The 22,280-nt window shown below is 35.8% G+C and overlaps 1 protein-coding gene across 10 annotated transcripts in view; it reads left to right on the top strand.

Moving 5' to 3' along the window:
- Herc1 (HECT and RLD domain containing E3 ubiquitin protein ligase family member 1) overlaps positions 1 to 22,280 on the top strand; it is a 168,132-nt gene that overhangs the window by 39,959 nt on the left and 105,893 nt on the right. For all 10 annotated transcript variants that reach the window (XM_075965424.1, XM_075965420.1, XM_075965418.1 and 7 more), the window contains exons 6-18: positions 2,180 to 2,276; positions 2,767 to 2,910; positions 5,543 to 5,670; positions 8,530 to 8,674; positions 8,891 to 9,062; positions 10,744 to 10,878; positions 11,131 to 11,296; positions 11,862 to 11,987; positions 12,871 to 13,092; positions 13,381 to 13,533; positions 13,659 to 13,791; positions 15,337 to 15,528; positions 17,803 to 18,024. In XM_075965424.1, coding sequence (XP_075821539.1) covers positions 2,180 to 2,276; positions 2,767 to 2,910; positions 5,543 to 5,670; positions 8,530 to 8,674; positions 8,891 to 9,062; positions 10,744 to 10,878; positions 11,131 to 11,296; positions 11,862 to 11,987; positions 12,871 to 13,092; positions 13,381 to 13,533; positions 13,659 to 13,791; positions 15,337 to 15,528; positions 17,803 to 18,024 — 2,035 coding nt within the window. The remainder of the gene's footprint in view (positions 1 to 2,179; positions 2,277 to 2,766; positions 2,911 to 5,542; positions 5,671 to 8,529; positions 8,675 to 8,890; positions 9,063 to 10,743; positions 10,879 to 11,130; positions 11,297 to 11,861; positions 11,988 to 12,870; positions 13,093 to 13,380; positions 13,534 to 13,658; positions 13,792 to 15,336; positions 15,529 to 17,802; positions 18,025 to 22,280) is intronic.

Here is a 22,280-nt window from a genome sequence, read left to right as displayed (position 1 = left end):
CCCTAACACCCAATCAGGTGGCTCACAACTACCCCGTTACACCAATTCCAAGGGAGATCAGTGTCTTTGGCCTCCATAGGTGCTTGCATGTATATGCACATGCCCTCCTCCATAATATAAAAAATAACAAAAATACATCTTTTAAAAAAGATTTATTTTGCTAGGTAGTAGTGGTGGCGCACGCCTTTAATTCCAGCAATAGGGTGGCAGAGGCAGGTGGACCTCTGTGAGTTTGAGGCCAGCCTGTCTACAGAGTGAATTCCAAGGCAGCCAGGATTACACAGTGAAACTCTGTCTCAAAAAACAAGCAAAAAAGATTTATTTTATGCATGTGGGTGTTTTGCCTGCGTGTATGTGTGTGTACTATGTGTATGTGCGTGCATACCTGTTGCCTGAGGAGGCCTGAAGAGGATGCCAGATTACTTGGAACTGTGCACGTGCTAGAAACCAAACCCAGGTTCTCTGCAAGAGCAGCAAACTCTTTACAGCTCAGCCTTGTTTTTTGAGATAGGGTCTCACCAGTTAAGCCAAGTTGACTGGCCAAGCCCAGGGACCTCTTGTCTCCTCAGTTCCAGCCTGAGATTACAAACACATGCCAGCACTTCTGGCTTTTTGCAGAGTTCTGGTGACTAAACTTGGATTCTTATGTCTGCATGACAAACGCTTTATGTACTGAGGCACCTCTCTAGCCCTTGATTGATGAGGCATTTAGATTAGTTAAGTGATTGTCAAGAGTCTCATTTAAATAATTGGTTCCAGAACTTTTTATTTTTGTTTGACTTTTCTTTACAGAGGTAAGATTTACGTTGTTTCTATTTTAAGATTTTAAATTTTATAAAAGAATACATATAATAATTTTTCCTGTCATGAGAGATATTCTCAAATGGCTATAAAATAAATACCACACAGCTATGACTTGTACTGTTTCAACTCACTCATCAACCCAAAAAAAAATGGGTCTTGTAATGTCCCACTTTGTAAACTTGATAGGCAGCTTTATAAACAACAAATATTTGATAAGGTACAGAGTGTGCTGGTGTGGTGGCACATATTTGTAATTCCAGATAAAGATAGTTAGGATTGTCAGTTTGAGGGCAGTGAGCATAATGAGACCCTACCTCAGTGACTGAAAAAGTATTGAATATGATACGAAACTCTTAAGGTGCTTCTGCTAAATGTTCTAAACAGTTGTGATTTTTCTGGTTCTTTTAATATTTTCTTTCTTAATTCCATTGCTAAATATTCTTTTAAATATTCCCCTTATATAGCAGTATAATTTAAGTGTCATAATGAAAAATGATAATATTTTAAGTTAATTTAAGTTTCTTTGTGAATTCTCATTTTTGGAGGCTAAAAAGACAGGGAGTTATTGGTGCTTTTTTTAATTAGCTGATAATATTGATCGGTGTTGGAAGGTATAAGTCATCCCCAGGGTATATTGTTATATGTCTTTACTGCCTTGATTCTACTAATCCAGTGGTTCTTAACCTGTAAGTCACAACCCAGTTGTTGGGGGTTGAATGACTGTTTCACAGGTTTCACTTAAACACAGAATTGGAAAACACAGATATTTACATTGTGATTCATAACTGTAGCAAAATTACAGTCATAAAGTAACAATGACAATTTTATCTACCATATCATGAGGAACTGTATTAAAGGATAAGAGCATTAGGAAGGTTGAGAACCACTGTACTAATAAAAGATAATTTCTTGATGACAAAAAGGACAGTGAGAAATTTAATGTGAGCTTATATTCTAATTATATTGTTAATAACAAGTATTTTTAGAGTTGCTGATTATGTAATGAGTTTTCCTTGCTCAGTGAAGACCAGAAGTTTTATGCTAATCTTAGATTTAAAAGTTGCCATTGTTTCTTTTTGCATTCTCTCCAACTCCTTTGGTAAAGACTTTCCTTCTAGTAATCAGATTGATCTCTTTGCTAGAAATCACAATGTCTCCTTTTTGGATTGAGAAAACTTGTTCCCTTGTTTGGGTCAAAGCTGGGGTTCAGGGCTCAGCAAACAGAACATGGATTTAAGTAATTAGTAATTAAGTCAATAGCCTTGGTCCTCGTGATGGTTACTGCGTGAGTTGTGAGTAACAATGCCTGTGATGTCCCTGTGTGTATGTGTTTTAGCATTCGTATGCTTATCAGATTTCCTTATGTGCCATCCAGGTAGTTGTTTGTGTGTCAGCTGGATACAGACATAGTGCTGCTGTCACAGAGGATGGTGAATTGTATACATGGGGTGAAGGAGACTTTGGAAGATTAGGTAAGAGTTTTTAAAATTTGGAATTATTCACCTAGAACAGAAATAATCAGTTGCTAAGAACCAGTGAGCATAAAGTTCATAGGCCATTTATTATATGAGCTTTAAACTCAAAATTGGTTGTATTTCTATAGATAATTTTACCTAGATTCTGGTGCTGTTATCTAAGATGTAATAAAATCTGTAAGTATTGTAACCAGGCACTGTAGTTTCAGAAATAAGAAACATAACGTCGTGATCCTAAAGTTTCTAATGTATTTATCAGTGAAAGCAAGTTAACATGGATGTGTTTTTAGACAGATAAGGTGAGTACAAAGGCAGAAACTTAGAATGCTCTAATGACTCGTTAATATGCCAGGGAGGGAGCAACCTAGGAGAGCAGGTAGAGATGATTTTCTTTTTGTATTTACTTGCATTTAAAAATAACAGATAGCATATTACTCTTGTGAAATTGGAGAAAAGGAGTTAACATTATTTCTGTGCTTTATCTAAGGTCATGGAGACAGTAACAGCCGTAACATTCCAACACTAGTAAAAGATATTAGCAATGTAGGAGAGGTTTCTTGTGGAAGTTCACATACGATTGCTTTGTCCAAAGATGGAAGAACTGTGTGGTCTTTTGGAGGAGGAGACAATGGTATGTACAAAAAAAATTTTTTTTCTTTGGTAGCTTTGGGATTTTTTTCTTAAAAATTGAAAAAAAAATCTTTTTCAAGTATGTATGCTTAGTATAAAAAAATTAAAATATAGATGGACAGACATAAATTGTTTTTTTTTCTCTCTAAGACAGGGTTTGTCTGTATAGTGAAGCCTGTACTCTGTATACTAGGCCGGCCTCAAACTCAATGAAATTCACCTGCCTCTCTGCCTCCCAAGTGCTGGGATTAAAGGCGTGTGCCACCACCGCTCTGCCAAATTTTGTTTCTTTCAAATAAAATGTTATTTTAGTCTTTGTTAAACATATTAGGAGACAGACTGCTAAATATATGTACATTTATACATATCTGTTTTGAAAGCCAACATAGGTCTATATGGTTCATATATGTTATTTTTATAACTTGTAATAATATTTTATGGGTATCAATAAACATGTCATTTTACTAATTTTTTAAAAGGCCTAAAATATTATTACATTTATCTGTAGGACATTTTATAAAATAAGTTATATAGTAAGTTTCTTGTAGCATGATTAATAAAAACCCAAAGACAGAAATTGGGGTTCAACCTGAAGGTCAAAAAAACAAAATAGCTCTTATCTCTACCTCTGTCTGAAATGGCGATTTTGCCTCTAGAAATCTCAGACTGAGACTGTGAGTGAGAGCTGTTTCTTCCGTCTTATATTCCTCCCTAGGTCTGGGATTAAAGGCGTGCCCCCCTACTGCCCTGTTTCTATGGCAAACTAGTGTGGCTACTGGGATTAAAGGTGTTTGTCACCACTGCCTGGTCTGTAAGGCTAATCAGTATGGCTGTTTTACTCTGAATTTCAGGCAAGCTTTATTTATTAAAATACAAATGGAAATACCACTACAGTTTCTCGTTGTTGAGTTGCAAGATGTCCCCCAGTTTTTTTTCCAGTGTTAAAATCAGTGCTTTCTTTCCCTGCTCCATCATATGGGAAAACAAGATAGGTTATCAGGAAGACAGACAAAACAAAAGGCACTTCTGCACTGAGTGAGCAGATGTATGTCCACTTTAATTAGTTACTCTGTCTGCTGTGTGAATTCTTACTTGTACACATAGATCAATAGCAATAGGTATGAAAAGTAAGATAATTTTAGCCAGGTGTGGTGGCTCTCTCCTGCTGCTGTTCCAAGATTTCCAAGGCTAAGGCAAGAGGGTTGAAAGTTAGAGGCTAACAAGACTTTGTCTCAGAAAACAAAAACTAAACCAAACAAAAAAATGATAGCTTAGAAAATAATTTAAGAGGTAAAGTGATATAATTTAATTTATATTTTAATCAATTTCTAGTATGGTTACATTTATATGTTAACCAAATTCCCTCTTTAATTGTTTTCCAAGTTTTCTATTTTTGAACTATTGAATCGTCTTTAATTTTTTAAAAATTATGTAAACTGCCAGCACTTTTTTTCTATTTTGAAAAGAAATATCCCTTTCTGGCCTGAAATTCACTGTGTAGACCAGACTGGCCTCAAAATCTTTTTTTACTTTTAAGTATTTATTTTTTTGAGACACGGTCTCTCTATATACACTAGACTGGTCTCGGACTCACAGAGGTCAGCCTGCCTCTGCCTCAAAAGTGCTGGGATTAAAGGTGTGCGCAGTTGCTTCTAGTTTAGCCTCAAACTCTTAATCGTTTTACTCCCCCCTCCCCCATAACTGGGATTATAGTACCTGGCTTTCTTTGTTTTCTCAAAGACAGGGTCTAGCTGTATGACATTAGACTTGCCTCTGCTTTTTGAGCAGTAGAATTATACCCCTGTGTTACAATGCCTGTTTAGCCTGTCAACACATTTAAAGTTAGAAATACAGGCACTGGTGAGATGTCTCAGTGGTTTAGAGTACTTGCTGCTCTTTCAGAAGAGTTTGGTTCCTAGCACCCACATCGAGCAACTTAGAACTACCTGTCACTGTCACTCCAAGAGATCCCGCATTCCCTCTGGCCTCTTTGGGAACCCACATGCACGTGCACATGCACATATTCAAACCTACACACATAAATAAAAATAAAATAAGGGCTGGAAAGATGGCTCAGTGGTTAAGAGCTAGCTAGAACTGCTCTTCTAAGGGGACCCGAGTTTGATTCCCAACACCCACATCAGGTGACTTACAACTACTTGTAGCTCCAGTTCCAGGGGATCCAATACCTCTGATCTCTCTCTTTCTCTTTCTCTTTCTCTTTCTCTTTCTCTTTCTCTTTCTCTTTCTCTTTCTCTTTTGCCTCTGCCTACACCACACTCACACACAACTAAAAATAAAATTAATCTTTAATTTTTTTAAGTTCTAAAAATGTTTAAGTTCTAAAAAGACATATGACTAAAAGGCGGACAAATAAGAACTTTCTTTCTCTTTAAAGTAGTTTTTATTGATTGAGAATAAGACACAGAAGACTGTTAGTTGTTGATGGTTAACTTTCTTGAAACAGATATGTTCTTTTGTTAATGCCCTCTGCTATCAGGAATGGGTCTCTTCATCTGTCTGGTTATTGCTATAAAAATTAAAGTACTTTATTAAAACTTCAGTGCTTAAAAAATGAACAGGCTTTAAAAATTTGCTTAACTTGAATATGGTTTTCTTTTTTATGTTTGTAGGCAAACTTGGCCATGGTGATACCAACAGAGTATATAAACCCAAAGTTATTGAAGCTTTACAAGGAATGTTTATTCGCAAAGTTTGTGCTGGGAGCCAGTCTTCACTTGCTTTGACATCAACAGGACAGGTAGGACTAAGGAATGAACATAAGAGTATTTCAATGGACTAGGTAGCTAAAAAGTGAACTTGAAGTTTGGAATTAAAAGAAAAACATTTTAAGGCAACATATTGAGATAAAAATACTGTTTTGTTTCAAGTGTAGTTGATGAAAAGGAGCCAGATTTTCTTACCTGATTGTGTGACCTGAATACATTTTCTTTCTTCCCCCTGTTCTTTGAAGTAAGTTGATTTAATAAATTCATTTAGTTCTTAGAACCCTTTAACCCTTTTCCCCAAATCATGGAGGCACCTCAACGTCTCCTTCCTATTAAAGAATAGTGAAGAAACAGAAAACAAAAATTTGAGGGGACCAGTCATATTAACTAAAAAGATAAGATGATCAAAAAAGAGGGTAAAGAGAAAACCTCCAGATGGGAAGTGTGGTGGTACCAAAGAGAACCAGGCCCAATGAGGAAAGTGACAATGTTTTCTTCCTGGTGTTCATCAGCCACTTTGGCCTAACATGTAGGAGCCATTGTATGCCAGGACAAAGTAGATGACCAACAAAAGCTGACATTCACATTTAGTTTAGTTACTCTTTGAGACACGTGTGTTTCATATGCTGAAAAATCTAATATAAACTATATTATTTTGTTATAGAGTCAGTTACATACTTAAAAGTACACATACTTTCATGTGTTCCTCACAGTCGGTTTTGTAGTAAGAATTTATGGATTGAAATCAGCAAGTGCTCACTTGTTTGATTTATATCCACAGGCAAATCTCAGGCCTCCCTTCAGTGACATATGGTTCTTTTTTTTAATGAGAGAGGAAATAATTTCTGCTTTGTGTACCAGATGGTTGTATAAGATTTGAATTTAAAGTTCCTGTGTATAATTGTTGGTGGCAAATAATAAACACTAAATCTATTACACTATATTCCAAAGGAATTTGCAAATTACTTGCTATATAGAATAGTTTTATCATGAACATATTAGGTTATGTGAAGTCTAGTGTGTATGTTTACGAAAAATAAAGTGGGAGGAAATACTTTGATGAGCCATTCTGTTTCTCTTACACCTGTGGAGCTTCTTACGCCATCTGTCTCTCAGTTCCCTCAGGCCTACTCAGTCTAATTTTCTACTAAATGTAACTCTTCTGTCTTAATGCATAATGAATTTTTTATAGCATAACATAATCCCTAAAATGCAAGACAAGTACTCTTTTTGTGTGTTATAGTTTTAGGGCTCAAACCCAGGACATTTTGCATGCTAAGCAAGTATTGTACCAACTGAGCTACAAGTATTCTTAATCTAGTGCTCAGCTAAAAGAATATTCAAAAGAAAGCTAAGAGGGCCTTACTGAATACTAGTACAGTATTGGACTTGGAGTCATTTAGAGTCTCAGTAATGTTTCCCTCCCTGTGTTTAGTTCCTAATCTTTGTTTGAATAGGCTATTGATATACTGGAGTTCTTTTATACCTGTACTTGTCTTGAGTAGGTTTTCTGGTAATTGGTATAAATATATGGTCTTCTGTTTAGATGAAGACATCTAACCTGTTCTTACCCATCTTTCCTAAAATAATTTGAAGACAAAACAAAAATAATAACCATAACAGAAAAAGCCATTATGGCATAAAGGGTGAATATAATTATATCAAAGGCAATTGAAAGAAAAAGTTGTTCAGTTTGGATTGTAAAATTGGAAGTCATTTCTCCTTTTCTTCATGTGTCTTTTCCTGGATAGCATAAGTCAACCACAATTCATTTTGTTATTATTTTTAATTAGTAGCAAATAAAGGTGTTCAGGGGAGCTATGTGACTGCTGATTCACATATTCTTTGTGAGTGATAGGTAAAATCAGTTTTGTGGTTTATAGTATTAATTTTATCATTTCTTGGTCTAGTCTACCATGTAAGAAACATGTAAGTAGAGGGTTTTTTTTTTAATGTTTATTTTTGGTTTTTTGAGACAGGGTTTCTGTAATAGTCCTGGCTGTCCTAGAGCTTATGCTGTAGATGAGACTGACCTCTAAATCTGAGATCCACCTGCCTCTGCCTCCTGTGTGCCTGCGCCACAGTACCACCCAGCAGTAAGTAGAAATTTTAAAGTAGTATTTCCATAACTGCTTAGATTGAACAGTATTAGCCAAGTGCAAGTCAGTTAGTGGTAACTTTAGCAGAGAATCTCCTATCTTTCTTTGATTTTATTTGTGGCCAGTTTAAAGCTTCTCATCTGTTTATATACTGGGTATTTAAAGACAGCACAATAAATGGCAGTGATTTTTTTTCTTCCTTATTTTAGATAGGGTTTTCTTCCTTTTTTCCTTTTTCTTTTCTCTCCTCTCCCCACCCCGTTTCTTTTTTCTTTTTTTTTTTCTCTTTTCGTTTTTATTTTTGGTTTTCCACGACAGGATCTGGAACTCACTCTGTAGAGCAGGCTGGCCTTGAACTCAGAGACCCACGTCCCTCTGCTTTCTGAGTGCTGGGATTAAAGGCCTGTGCCACCACAGCCTAGCTATTTTTTTCTAATGAAACAAACAAGGTGCAGATACTTGCTAAGAAATAATTACTGTTAATTTTCTTAGGTGTTCTAATGGCTTAATATTTCTACTTTTTTATGTCTGTATTTTTGAGAGGATTATTTGGAGAGTGGGAATGGGGATGATCAGCTGAGGAAACTAAGGGCTGGTATATTTGCTTCTCAGCTGTCTTGTTGATCAGCCTCCTAAGGGCTACCATGACCATTTAAAAATGATCAAAACACTAAATATTATTTTAACATCTTATTGTTTTAATAGCAGGAAGTTACCACACTTGTTGATAATTTTAGCTAATAATCTACTTGTTTTTTGGAATTGATGTGTTCTGTATGTCTGTCTTTTCAGGTCTATGCTTGGGGTTGTGGGGCTTGTCTAGGTTGTGGTTCTTCAGAAGCTACTGCTTTGCGACCCAAGCTCATTGAAGAATTGGCTGCCACAAGAATAGTTGATATTTCTATTGGAGATAGTCATTGTTTGTCTCTTTCTCATGGTAAAGTCCTGTTTATTCGTTTGTTTTAGTATTTTAGGTAGCATCTTTATAGCTTAACTTTTTAGCACAAACTTTAAATTCTCCTGTCTTACCTCCTTAGTGCAGGTATTACAGGTGGTCTAAGTCATTTGTTTTTAAAGAAGTGTTATTAATTATTCTATTTCTTAAATTTGTTAACATTTGAATTTAACTTTTATACCTATGTCTTATTTTTAGATAATGAAGTTTATGCCTGGGGCAATAACTCCATGGGGCAGTGTGGCCAGGGAAATTCCACAGGTCCCATTACTAAACCAAAAAAAGTGAGTGGCTTAGATGGCATAGCTATTCAGCAGATCTCAGCTGGAACATCACATAGTTTGGCATGGACTGCTCTCCCTAGGGACAGGTAAGTGCTATATTTAAGCATTCTTGTGAGTTTTTAAAAAAATATTTTCCTATATTTATTTTAAGACTGAATGTCCATTGAGTGAACATTACACAATATACTTCAGAATTTGAATAGTTAAATTTAATAGTAGTAATAATGATGATAGTATATTAAAATTAATTTCTAAATAGTACAGACTTTGATAGTAGGTATATTATTTGATAATAGGTATATTTCATGTTTAACAGAATAACACATGCAGATCTCTACAGTAAGAATAAGTTACAGACCATTCAACTACTGTTTATTTATGATAACACACCATGTGGGGGGCTGGATGGCACTGGGAAGAAACATTGGGTTTATCATAAGATGCCTTTCTTTTGTGAAATTTTACATGTAAAAAGTAAACAGACCATTTGTAGCTCTTCACTGGCAAAGTTTTGTGTAAACTCATGTTAATTTAAAGTTATTTGTATCATCAGATAGGAGCCATCAACATATTGCATTATCAAACAAGTATTATTATTTATGTAGGTAATTGTTTTGATACCTTTGCCTGTAATAATAAATTATATAAACACCTTAAAAGACTGAAGGATTTGCTTTGGTTTACATGCACCAGTCCATGCTCTTTTGGATTCATTGCCTTGGCCTGAAGTAAGTCAGAACATTATGGTATAGCAGAATATCGACCTTCTTTCATCAATATTGGATTCACTAGCATGGACCAAGCCTTCAACACATGAATCTTTGGGCAGAATACTTCATATGTAACCCTACAAGAGTATAACAGTAGTATTAATAAATTTAGAAATAAGTTTAATGTGATTTTTAAGATTAACTACTATATACACACACACTAAAAGTATATATAATTTCTAGCATTGACTCTGTTATCATAAAAATGACATTTAAATCCCTTTTCATGTGCATATTGAGGTTACATATATTTTAACAGCAAGAAGCTATATTTAAGATCATTTAATTTTCTTCTCATTTTGAATTCTCTGTCTTTAGAGAATGTTTAAGTGTCAAACTGAGGAGATGGCTGAGTCAGTAAAATGTTTGCCTTGCAAGTATGAGGAATTGAGTTCAGATCCCCAGCCTCCATGTAAAAGCCAGGTGCTACATACAGACCATATCTTTAATTTTGGTGCTTAGGTTGTGGTGGTATGTGTAGATGGATCTCTGGAGTTCACTGTCTTGCTTGTTCAGCTAAATTATGAGCTCCAACTTCAGTGAAAGACCTTGTTTCCAAAAATTAGGTGGAGAGGGACTGAGGATGACACTGGGCATCAACCTCTGTCTGCCCTCCACTCATATATATGAATACAGGTATATCACACACACAGTTCAGTTTCCCCTATCTAGAGCAGATTAAGATCAGAACTAGGCCTTATTGGTTTAAAACATTTGTTGTACTTCATTGCTCTTTGTCTGGTTTTATTTATTTTTTTATTTTTTGGTTGGTTTTATTTGTAAAACAAAATAAATTACTTCAAATAACAAAAGCAAAAAGCAAAATAAAGCCCCTCTCCCCCCCCAAAAGAAGACAAAAAACCAAAAAACCCAGTGGCTATACTTTTAAATCAAGGAAGCTGTTCTCCCCATCCCACGTGTCTTGTTTTTTGTTTTTGATCATGTATAGAAGTTTGATTATAAGGCTGTTGGACCATTTTGTGATGCTTTCTTCTAGACAAGTTGTTGCATGGCACCGGCCTTATTGCGTAGATCTTGAGGAGAGTACCTTCTCACATCTTCGATCCTTTCTTGAGAGATACTGTGATAAAATAAACAGTGAGATTCCTCCACTGCCTTTCCCTTCATCAAGGTATGTTGTAAATATGTGTATTAATTACTCTTTTTAAATTTTGACTTAATTCTTTCTTGTTGAGATTTTATCAGTCTTTATAAGCTAGAGAAGAGCTAAACTTTTATTAATAACTTCTTAGTTTTATAACTGTTTTAAAAATTATCATTGGTCATTACTTCACAAAAAATGTTACTCAAGTTGGATATTGCATTTACTTTTGTGCTTCAGAAATTCACAACAGCTTGTTTTGTTTTGCTTGTTTTGTTTCAGAGAACACCATAATTTTCTTAAGCTGTGCTTGAAGTTGCTTTCAAATCACCTAGCTCTGGCCCTTGCTGGAGGGGTAGCTACCAGTATTCTTGGGAGACAAGCAGGTCCACTTCGAAATTTACTCTTCAGACTGATGGACTCAACTGTCCCAGATGAAATCCAAGAGGTAAGAGAAGAGAGTCATGACCTGAAGCTTTAGCTAAATGGGATATTCAGCTATAATAGCTATCTTCAATCATGTGTTTCCCTGTGTAGCCCTGGCTGTCCTGGACCTCACTTTGTAGACCAGGCTAGCCTTGAACTCACAGAGAATTGCCTCCCTCGGCCTCCTTCTGGGATTAAAGGCCTGTGCAGCCATGCCCAGAAGATGTTCTTAAACCCTCTCAACTAAAGAAAGACATTTTCATTTTTCACATGATACTTTTAGACTTGTAGAATCCCAACAGTTAGTACATTCACTTTTCATATTTTGCTATTAAAAAGAGAAGATCTGAGCCCGGCGGTGGTGGTGCACACTTTTAATACCAGCACTCAGGAGGCAGAGGCAGGTGAATCTCTAGGAGTTCGAGGCCAGCCTGGTCCACAAGAGCTAGTTCCAGGACAGGCACCAAAGCTACAGAGAAATGCTGTCTCGAAAAACCAAAAAAAAAAAAAAAAAAAGAGAAGATCTGGAAGATCTGGGCTAATCAACGCACTTTTCCTTTCTTTTTTGTTTTGTTTTTGATTATTAGGTGGTAATTGAAACACTGTCAGTGGGAGCAACCATGCTGTTACCTCCATTACGAGAACGGATGGAATTACTTCATTCTCTTTTACCCCAAGGACCTGATAGATGGGAAAGCTTATCCAAAGGACAGGTAAGCCTTTGCATGTAGACAAACCAGTCACATCAGAAGAAATTGGACTGAAAGGAAAAAAATAAAGCAAATCAACTGCTATATGTGTCAAAGTGTAGTGCTTGATAGTTCTGGTGCATTCTGATTATTTGATGTTGTATGTTGTTGTCTAGTGATTATGCATATGATGATTTACTAAAACTTGGGGTCAGTTCTTAGAGTTATAATTCATTTTTTTAGTGTTGATTATGGTGAGATACTCTTGGTTTATTGTAAGTGCTAAGTTGAAATTAATCTTGTGTTATTGCTGTTAGTCCCATGCTTAGAGTTGCTTATCTGAAAAGGAAAAGGTTATCACTAGCAAAAAGCATTTGAAGCATGAGTATGCTTATTTTTAATTTTTATTATTTTAAGTGCATGGAAATACTTTGCTAAAGTCAGTTGTAGAGCTATAGATTTGAGGGGAATCATGGTACATATTGGTGTATAATGTCCACAGATGTTTTCCAGTAAATATTTTGCATTAGTTTAGATTATAAATGATTTTTTTCCTAAACATTAGAATAAGCAGTTGTCATCAGTAATTTTGTTGAATAGCATGAGTATAATTTATCTCGGTATTTCTTATTTCTGTGCTTAAATTATTATACACATTATCCTATTTTAACTTGGAATTTTAGGTATTTATCATAAAATATGAGATTAGAAACCTGTTAGTTACATTTTCTGAAGTGATATTAGTTGAATAGTTTTTTTCTATAATTATGTACTTCTTGAAGGTTGTTTATCAAGCTAGTAAATGGTCTAGTTAGCATTGTTAGTATAGTTTTTTCCTTATATCCCTTTTTACTCTCTTTTAATACATGCTATGCTAATTACATGTTTCTTTTTCATTGTTGTTTAGAGAATGCAACTGGATATAATCCTGACAAGTTTGCAAGATCATACCCATGTTGCCTCCCTTCTTGGCTATAGCTCACCTTCTGATGCTGCTGACCTTTCGACTGTGTGCATGGGTTATGGAAACCTGTCAGATCAGCCTTATGGTCCTCAGACCTGCCATCCAGACACTCATTTGGCTGAAATTTTAATGAAGACCCTCTTAAGAAATTTAGGGTTTTACACGGTACCTTGGTTTTTCACTGTATTAAGAAAACAATAAAGATGTAATGATCTTTTTAGGTAAAAGTTTTAACATTTAAACAATGTAAATAAAATTTTAGATTCACTTCTCCAAAGAGAGAAACCTGTTATATCTGAAATATTGTGATGGCAATGTAACGTGTAACTTAAAATTACAAGAAGATTTACGTTAGAATTTTATCAAGGGTTTTTCATGTAATAAAGAATAAACAAATAAAAATCATTTTCTAAAGCATATTTGAAATATGAGCTACACTATATGTCATTTTAGGATCAAGCATTTGGAGAGCTGGAAAAGAACAGTGATAAATATCTTCTCGGAACATCACCGTCAGAAAACAGTCAGCCTGCTCATCTCCATGAACTGCTGTGTTCACTACAGAAACAACTGCTGGCTTTTTGCCACATTAATAACATTACTGAGGTGTGTAGTTCTCTCCTTTTCGTGGTATTCTATTAGGAACCTACAGCTCAGATACCTGGGGATGTCGTAAATATTTTTGTACATTGGATCTTTTAGAGTGGTAATTTAGGATTTTTTCTTCTTAGAACTCAAGCAGTGTGGCATTGCTTCATAAACACCTTCAGCTTTTGCTGCCTCATGCTACAGATATTTATTCACGTTCTGCAGATTTACTTAAAGAGAGTCCTTGGAATGGCAGTGTTGGAGAGAAATTAAGAGGTGAGTTTGGTGTTGAAATTCACATTTAACCAGTGGGTATGAGGCAAGAGTCATTGAACTTTCTCAAAACCTCAAGAATGCTTGACACCTCTGAGTGAAAGAGAAGTGATCCGGTTTCCTTTGTATTGGTTTTGTTTCCATTCATCGTGTAGGGGTGCTGTAACGCTGATCTTAAAGGATTCTAACTCTCGGCAGCAGATCTAGTTTAAAGACATTAGATTATATAAAGTCAGTTAATTTATGATGTAAAGTATGCTTTTTATCTCCTCCATATTTTGTCAGTATTCCTCATATCCCTCCCTCCCTCCCTCCCTCCCTTCTTTTTGAGACAGTGTCTAACACTTTAGAATATGTTCTTAAATTCAAAGTGATCCTTCTGTATCAGCCTTCCAAAGGCTGGACTCACTACCATACTCTGTCCAATTTCCTTTTTTTCTTTTTGGTTTTTTGAGACAGGGTTTCTCTGTGTACTCCTGATTGTTCTGGAACTTACTCTGTAGATCAGGCTGGCCTTGAACTCAGAGATCTGCTTGTCTCTGTCTCCACGCACCACCAACGCCCAACTGCAATTTCCTTCTTGAAATGCTTTCTTCCATGAGCTCTCCTCTGTGTAGCACAGTCCTATTTCACCTCTGTCTCTGACCAGTTTTTTTCTGGGACTTCATAAAGTATTTGCCCCTCTCTTCCTTGGCTATGCCCTTCCATGTTGGAATCCTTTAAATTTTGCTTTTAATCCTCTCCTCTTTCTGAATAGCCTCATCTGGAACAAGTGTCTTTAATCCCTGTGCCTGCACCTATTGAGGACTTTGCCGAGCACCAGAGCCTTTATCTAGTTGACTATTGAATATTTTCTTGGTTGTTGATCTCTGAAGTATCCTAAGAAAAGAAAGAAATTAGCTGAGAACCCAAGACTGTTATTCATTAGTCATGGTGGTTTGCCTGTTTTGTATGCAGTATAAATTTATTGTTCACGCAGACTGGACTTACTTGTGACTGTTCCTCTTGGCCCTGAGTACAGGGAAATATTAGAGTAATTTGACTGAAAAGTAATGCCCATAGTGAAAAAACAGATATTTTATGATGATCTTAATTTTAAAAATTATTTTAGATTAGAAAAATAAAAAAAAAAACTTTGCTTGCTAGAATGTTGGCATCACAGGAAAGTGGGAGCTTTTGCCTGCTTTGGTCATAACTATGTCTCTACCTTGCATAATACCTAGTCTGTTGTAGGTACTCTGAATGTTTGAATAAATTTAAAAGTGAGGATAAATTAATGGTTGTGGAATTATAATGTATTTTAAGAAATCAGTTTCTGTGTTATGAGTTTGTTAGCATGCATGGTAAGTTTGCATTTCTACATAGAGTCTGTTGGTGGTATTTTCTGATAGTAAATACTACCGTGACCTATCAATACCTATCAGGTAGGTATTGAACAATGAGTTACTCAGTTAGTCTACTCTTCTTCCAAACTAAAGAAATATTTAGGTTTTTATTTTTTTTTAATTTGAGGTCATTAATTTACACTGCATTTCTTGCCCTTCATAGATGTGATCTATGTGTCAGCTGCAGGCAGTATGCTCTGCCAGATTGTTAACTCCCTGCTGTTACTCCCCGTGTCAGTGGCTCGTCCTTTACTGAGTCACCTCCTCGATCTCTTGCCACCTCTCGATTGCCTTAATAGACTTCTGCCAGCAGCTGCTCTTTTAGAAGACCAAGAATTACAGTGGCCTCTTCATGGTAAGTACAGGCAGTAAAAAGTTAATAACTGCTCTTGAGGAAGATTCTTTTTCTTGCTTATCTCAAATAAAATCATGCCTAATTATGTGGGCATTTCATGTAAACAAAAAGATGTGATTGTTTTCTAAGACTGGACAGTGCAGTAGCTAAGAAAGTTGTTTATGGGCACCATAAAAAGTATCTTTATGGTCAGTGATTCTAAAGCTTTTTGTTCTACAAAGTTTGACAGGATTGAAATTAAGATGTGTCTTACAATAGATAGCAAAATGTGTCCTAATTTAATCCAGCATTACTTTTTTCCTTTGAGGTATTTGAAATGGTACATTTATGATCAATGAATCACTATATTCGATTTAAGCATTTTATATCATAAATATAAAAGATTTTATCGTTACTTATCTATTTGATAGTAGCATATTTCTTATTTTGGTTGGTTATTTAGGTAACTGGTTGAATTTTAAAATGGAAATTGAGAAAATATCTTTTTAGTGCATTTGATTTTAGACAAGGTATTTTTATTCATTCTTGAATTGTACAACACTGGTAATTCTAGACATTTGGCAGTAGTTTGTGTTTGCAAGAGTGTCAGTGTTACCTATTTTAATCTATCTTAAGGTTGTCAAAGAAACCTTACTACTAGAACCTACAGACATTTCAAGTTAGTGAATTGTTGTCTCCTTTCCCCTTAAATTGGAAAGAGTCATGGACTGAGGCATGTTAAGCTCTGGATTTTAGTCTCTACTAGCAACTTCTTGTGCAACCTTGAGAAAACCACTTGTCAGTGCTTAGAGTCTTAGTTTTGCTTTTTTGTTTTTTTTCTGGAAAGCTTTGGTTTTTGACAGGATAACATTGAAACCCTTGTTGCTATAGCAGTGGTCAATTCCGTTGACTACTGAATTGAAATGATCAGAGTACCAAATTCATGATCATATCGGAATAGTGATTCAGCTTAATGTGGCAGTTTCAGGTTATTCTTGCTTTCCTAAAGTTTCTTAGAACTTTCTGTTTCAGGTGGGTTGAGTGTCCTTCTGTTTGGATAACATAACTGATTATTTTTTTGAAAGTTTCCCCTTTTCATGCTGTTCTTGCCTCATTTGCAAAACTTATAGTATGAATTTTGATTTTTCACTTTCCCCCCTGTTTTCTGAAGTAATTTTTTTGTTTTGTTTTGATTTTTTGAGACGGGGTTTCTCTGTGTTCCTGTCCTAGCTGTCCTGTAGACCAGGTTGGCCTTGAACTCACAGAAATCTACCTGCTTCTGCCTCCTGAGTGCTGGGATTAAAGACATTTGCCCCTACTGCCCGGCCCTGAAGTAATTTTTGAAGGGTAAAAATTTTCTTTTTTTAAAGTGCTAGAGGAATTTATCTATAAAATTATGTGCCTTTGTGGTTCATAGTTTTATTTTTTTTATTGTATATGTGCATGGATTGTGGAAATTTGGGTTTTTTTTTCTAATCCATTTTAGAATTTTTTTCCCCAGAAAATGTTATTTTGTTGACTTTCAATTTTTTTTGGTGTAAAATTGATTGTGTTCATTTATGGGTTGAAAAATTTTTTTATATCTACATTGCTACACATCCTTTTTTTCTATTTTTAAAATTTATGGAGTCTGTCTTTCCATATTAATTTTATCAGAGGATTGTCAATCTTTTCAGATACCTACCTTTTGGTATTTTTCCCCCTCTTGGATTTCTGTTATCTTTGTGGTTAGTGTGTGTGTGTGTGTGTGTGTGTGTGTGTGTGTGTGTGTGTGAGAGAGAGAGAGAGAGAGAGAGAGAGAGAGAGAGAGAGAGAGAGAGAGCGCACATATGAAGAACTTTTAGAAACAAGCATACACTAAGAAAGCCTGGGTCTGGGTCTTCGTATAAGACAATTCTGAGTTTAAGCCAGATGAGTTATTAAACAATAGTGTCACTTTAATTGATGAATTCTTGTTTCGTTTTGGAGAAAAAGACCCAAAGACTGCCTAAGATGCTAAAATTTGATCTAGATGGTATAATAGAATCCATTGAGATAAGTTTGCATGTGCTGATTTAGTATTTTTCTTAAAATTAATAACTTTATAAATGAAAAATTATTTAATGGATTAACATCTGTAAGTAAAATTTAGTCTAATATACCAGGTAATTTGTATTTAGAAAATGCCACATGTTTTTCTTAAAAATTTATTTTCTTCAATATCTTATTATAGTATAATAGGTTAAAGTCCAAAAGAAAACTTTTAAATTTTAAAAGTAACAGATAAAGACACAATTGTACTGATTTTCTCTTCAGGAGGACCAGAAATAATTGACCCTGCTGGTGTGCCATTACCTCAGCCAGCTCAGTCATGGGTGTGGCTTGTGGATCTGGAAAGAACAATTGCTCTCCTCATTGGGCGATGTCTTGGTGGCATGCTTCAGGGCTCCCCTACATCTCCAGAGGAACAGGATACCGCATATTGGATGAAAACACCTCTTTTCAGTGACGGTGTGGAAATGGACACCCCTCAGTTAGGTAATCACCTTCTCTGAAACATGTACTTCTTTGCCTCCTTTGAGATCTCTTACCTGAGTTTTGAAAACAGAACTCAGGCATTTTCCACATTAGTAATAAAGAGGAGCTTAACTGGGCGGTGGTGGCGCACGCCTTTAATCCCAGCACTCGGGAGGCAGAGGCAGGCGGATCTCTGTGAGTTCGAGACCAGCCTAGTCTACAAGAGCTAGTTCCAGGACAGGCTCCAAAACCACAGAGAAACCCTGTCTCGAAAAACCACAAAAAAAAAAAAAAAAGAGGAGCTTAACTTGTAATGGACAGTTCTCAGAAAAAGTTAAATTCTGTAGCATGGTATAGGGCAGTGGTTCTTAACCTGTGAATTGTGACCCTATTGGGGGTTGAATGATCTTATTACAGGGTCTCCTAAGACCACCAGAAAACATAGATATTTACATTATGATTCATAACAGTAGCAAATTTATGGCTATGAAAAAGCAACAAAAGTAATTTTATGATTGGGGGTTACTACACCATGAGGAACCACTGATATAGAGAAATGTGGGTCTAGAGCAGAGGTCACTGGCATAGGGAAATGTAGGTCTAGGGCAGAGATCACTGGTGCAGGGAAATGTGGGTCTAGAACAGTGGTTCTCAGTCTCTCTAATGCTTCGGCCTTTAATTACAGTTCCTCATGTTATGTAATGTAAAAATCAACATGTGACCCTTAGGGGTTGCTACCCACAGGTTGAGAACCACTGATGAAGAGCCAACTATGGTGGCTCACCCTTGTAATTCCAGCCCCTGAGAGGCTGGGTCAGGGTAATGCTGCATGGTCTAATCCAAGCTACATGGTAAATTCCACATCTGGTTGAGCTACAATCGGAGCTCCATATATCAAAAAAAGCCAAAGATACATTTTTCCCATTCTGTTGTACTCTTCACCCATTTTGATCAAGTTATGGAAACTTGATTCTGTTCTGAAGCTTGGGGTTACAAAACTACTTCCCTAAATGGAATGCATGGGTAGATTACCTATCAGAATAGAGCAGTGTCTCGTTTTCAGACACTATCTTAGTAAGGATTACTATGGGTGTGATGAAACACCATGACCAAAAGCAAGTTGGAGAGGAAAGGGTTTATTTGTCTTATTCTTCTACATCACTGTTAACCATCAAAGAACAGGAACTCAAAATGGTCAGGAACTTGGAGGCAGGGGAAAGATTGTTTATTAGCTCTCTTTGTCGGCTTTATTACAGAAACCAGGACCACTAGCCCAAGGGTCAATTGACCCACAATAGACTTGGCCCTCCCATATCAATCACTAATTACAAAAATACCCTACATGTTTGCCTGTAGCCCAGTCTTATGATGACATTTTTCTCAGTTGAGGTTTCCTCTTCTCAAATGACTGTAGCTTGTATCAAGTTGATATAAAACTAGCCAGCACAGTCAATTAGCCTTAGTTGTAAATGGCATGTTTTATTCCTTCCTTTGTAGTGTCTTTGGAAAATAACTTTCTTTCATTATCTCTCATTTCTCTAGTTTGTTTGCTCTTAGATAAAACACAAGGATTTATTCAGTGTTCCAATATATGGCCAGCTTTATCTAGAACTGGTATTTCAATCTCTCTGGGTCCCTCATTTTGATTCTATAAAATATTGAATAGGATTAGCTAGCCCATATTAAACCTTTTTTTTTCTTCACATTTCCAGTAAGAAAGAGAGACTCAGATAGATATAAGGTAAAGTTGTAACCAGAGGTTTCTCTCATGCCCGCCAGTTCCTAAATAACCATCCTGAGGCTTAATTATTAGTTACAAACTGTAATTAACAGCTCAGACATATTATTTATTAACTAGCTGCTACAACTGAGATTAACCCATTTTTGTTATTCTCTATTTTACCATGAGGCGCATGGTTTATTGCCTCATATTTTGTTTCCTCAGTGGCTGCTGGCATCTCTTTGTTTTTGTCTTCTTTCTTCCTATATTCAGTTTGACTTTTCTGCCTACCTATATTCTGCCTGCCATAGGTCAAAGTAGCTTCTTTATTAACCAAAATGGTAGTAAAACATTTACATCATAAAGAGGGCATCCCACCTCATCTCCCCTTTTCTGTTTAATTAAAAGGAAGGTTTTTAACTTTAACGTAGTAAAATTACATATAACAAAACAGTTATCAAGCAAGAATTATAGTTAACAATATTTTGTCTATTTGTATTTGACAAAATTAATGAAAATACTCTGTCATCTATTTTATCTTTGTGAGTCTAAAATTTTATACCTAATTTATCTTTTATCATAACTAAGGAAAACTATAATTATAACTATCTAGTCTTCACCTTCATCATAGACCCCAGAAGGATATAATATTACTTATGTAAACAGGAAGTACATTGCAAGCAACTTTCAAAACTCTAGAAATGACAGAGACATCTGACTGCCTGGACAGTCACCCAAAGTTCTTCTGTAATATTTGGACATCTATCTTTAGACTACAAGCCTAGAGTATCTGACAGATTTTTTTTAATGAAGTAGGAAATTTGAAGGATTGTCCCCCTATTTTTGTGAAATTCATCAGTCGCTTTCTTCTGTGTCCTGCAGAATGTCTGACAGACTCTTAGATGAAGCAGGAACCCTGAAGGACTGTCTCACCTTGTTTTGGCAAGTTCAGCAGTCATTTTTCTATGGGTCCTGCATGTCCAGTTTATACATCAAGCAGTCCATGCAAGAGCATCTTCTTACCCAATTGCCTAGCTATGGCCTTACTGGAAGCAAACTCATAAGGAGCTTACTCAATGCCCATCGACTTCTTAAAGTAATTGGTGTTGCTAGGAGTAGATTTCTCTAACTGTCCAGAATTATTCAAGGTTTTCCTTTTTTTTTTTTTTTTTGAGATAGGGCTTCTCTCTGTAACCATCCTGGCTGTCCTGGAACTCACTCTGTTTTTAAAACATTTTAAATGCCATATTCTGTAGGTCTTTGAAGTGTTTGAAGATTACCTATCTGAAATATATCTCCATATTGCCTTGGAAATCAACTAACATGACTATAAGTTTGACAATTATAAATGACTATTAATTTGTATTTCTTAACTATATATTACATTTTAAAATGAGCTGTTTAAACATAACACCTTAAACAAGAGTAGAAATTAAATATAGTATTGTAAAATTGACCTTAAGTTTGTATCAGTAAACCAAAATACATACCAATGTAAAGTATTTTGAGATTGATAGTCATATTTTGGATTAAAATTCATTTCTATTTCATATCCCCTTTTTTCTTTAGAAAAGGATTGACTATGACCATTAACCATTTATAGCCAACCCCCTATAAATGAAAACAAACATTTATAAACAGTATTTTGGAAATTTGGGTGTAGTTTTTTTTTTAATACTACTACTTGCTGATTGGGGATCCTCAGAAAATTTAGAGTTTTAGTTAAATCTTGGCTATAGAGCCTGTGAGGCTGTTTCCACTCAGCTAGTTGTTTTGAAGCTGTTTGGGATGCTGGATCACCTGGGCCATTACTCTCATCAGAGACCTCTCAGGAGGTCTTACTTGATCAAACCATGTTAGCCTGGAAGGAATCCATAGCTTCTTATCTTCTGTGGAAAAAAAAGCAAAACCTCTTTTCCAAAACAAAACATAACCTTAGACCCAAATTTTGAAGTCATAATCTAGACTCTCTATATACTATTATGATGTATACTATTGTGTTTTCTTTGAATTTTTTGACTGTTAGTCAGCTAACTGCAGAGAGACATTTGATTGTGGGAGCTGCTAAGCTAAACCAACATAAAGACTTCAAAATGGGTCTAGAATCCACCCCCCCCCCCTTTTTTTTTGTTTTTGTTTTTGAGGCAGGGTTTTTCTGTGGCTTTGGAGCCTGTCCTGGAACTAGCTCTTATAGACCAGGCTGGTCTTGAACTCACAGAGATCCGCCTGCCTCTGCCTCCTGAGTGCTGGGATTAAAGGCGTGTGCCACCATTGCCCAGCTCCCCTTTTTTTTCTTAAAGCTTTTTTAGGCTTTATATGGATGCATGTGCACCGAACTGGCTTCATTTGTAACTGAAGGCTTTCTCTCCTGCCCATTCCTGAATAACCAATCTGAAGCTTGATAATAATTACAAATTGTTTGGCCTATTAGCTAAGGCTTATTATTAACTACCTCCTATAACCTAACCCGTTTCTATTATTTTATATTTTATTATGGGGCCCATGGTTTGTTACCTCACATTTTATTTCCCCAGTAACTGCTAGCATCTCTCTGTTT

The sequence above is a fragment of the Microtus pennsylvanicus genome, chromosome 3 (genome assembly GCF_037038515.1).
Source record: "Microtus pennsylvanicus isolate mMicPen1 chromosome 3, mMicPen1.hap1, whole genome shotgun sequence".
Lineage (NCBI taxonomy): Eukaryota > Metazoa > Chordata > Mammalia > Rodentia > Cricetidae > Microtus > Microtus pennsylvanicus.
Note: the sequence above shows the minus strand (reverse complement) of the source record. Positions and strands in the feature narration are given on the sequence as shown.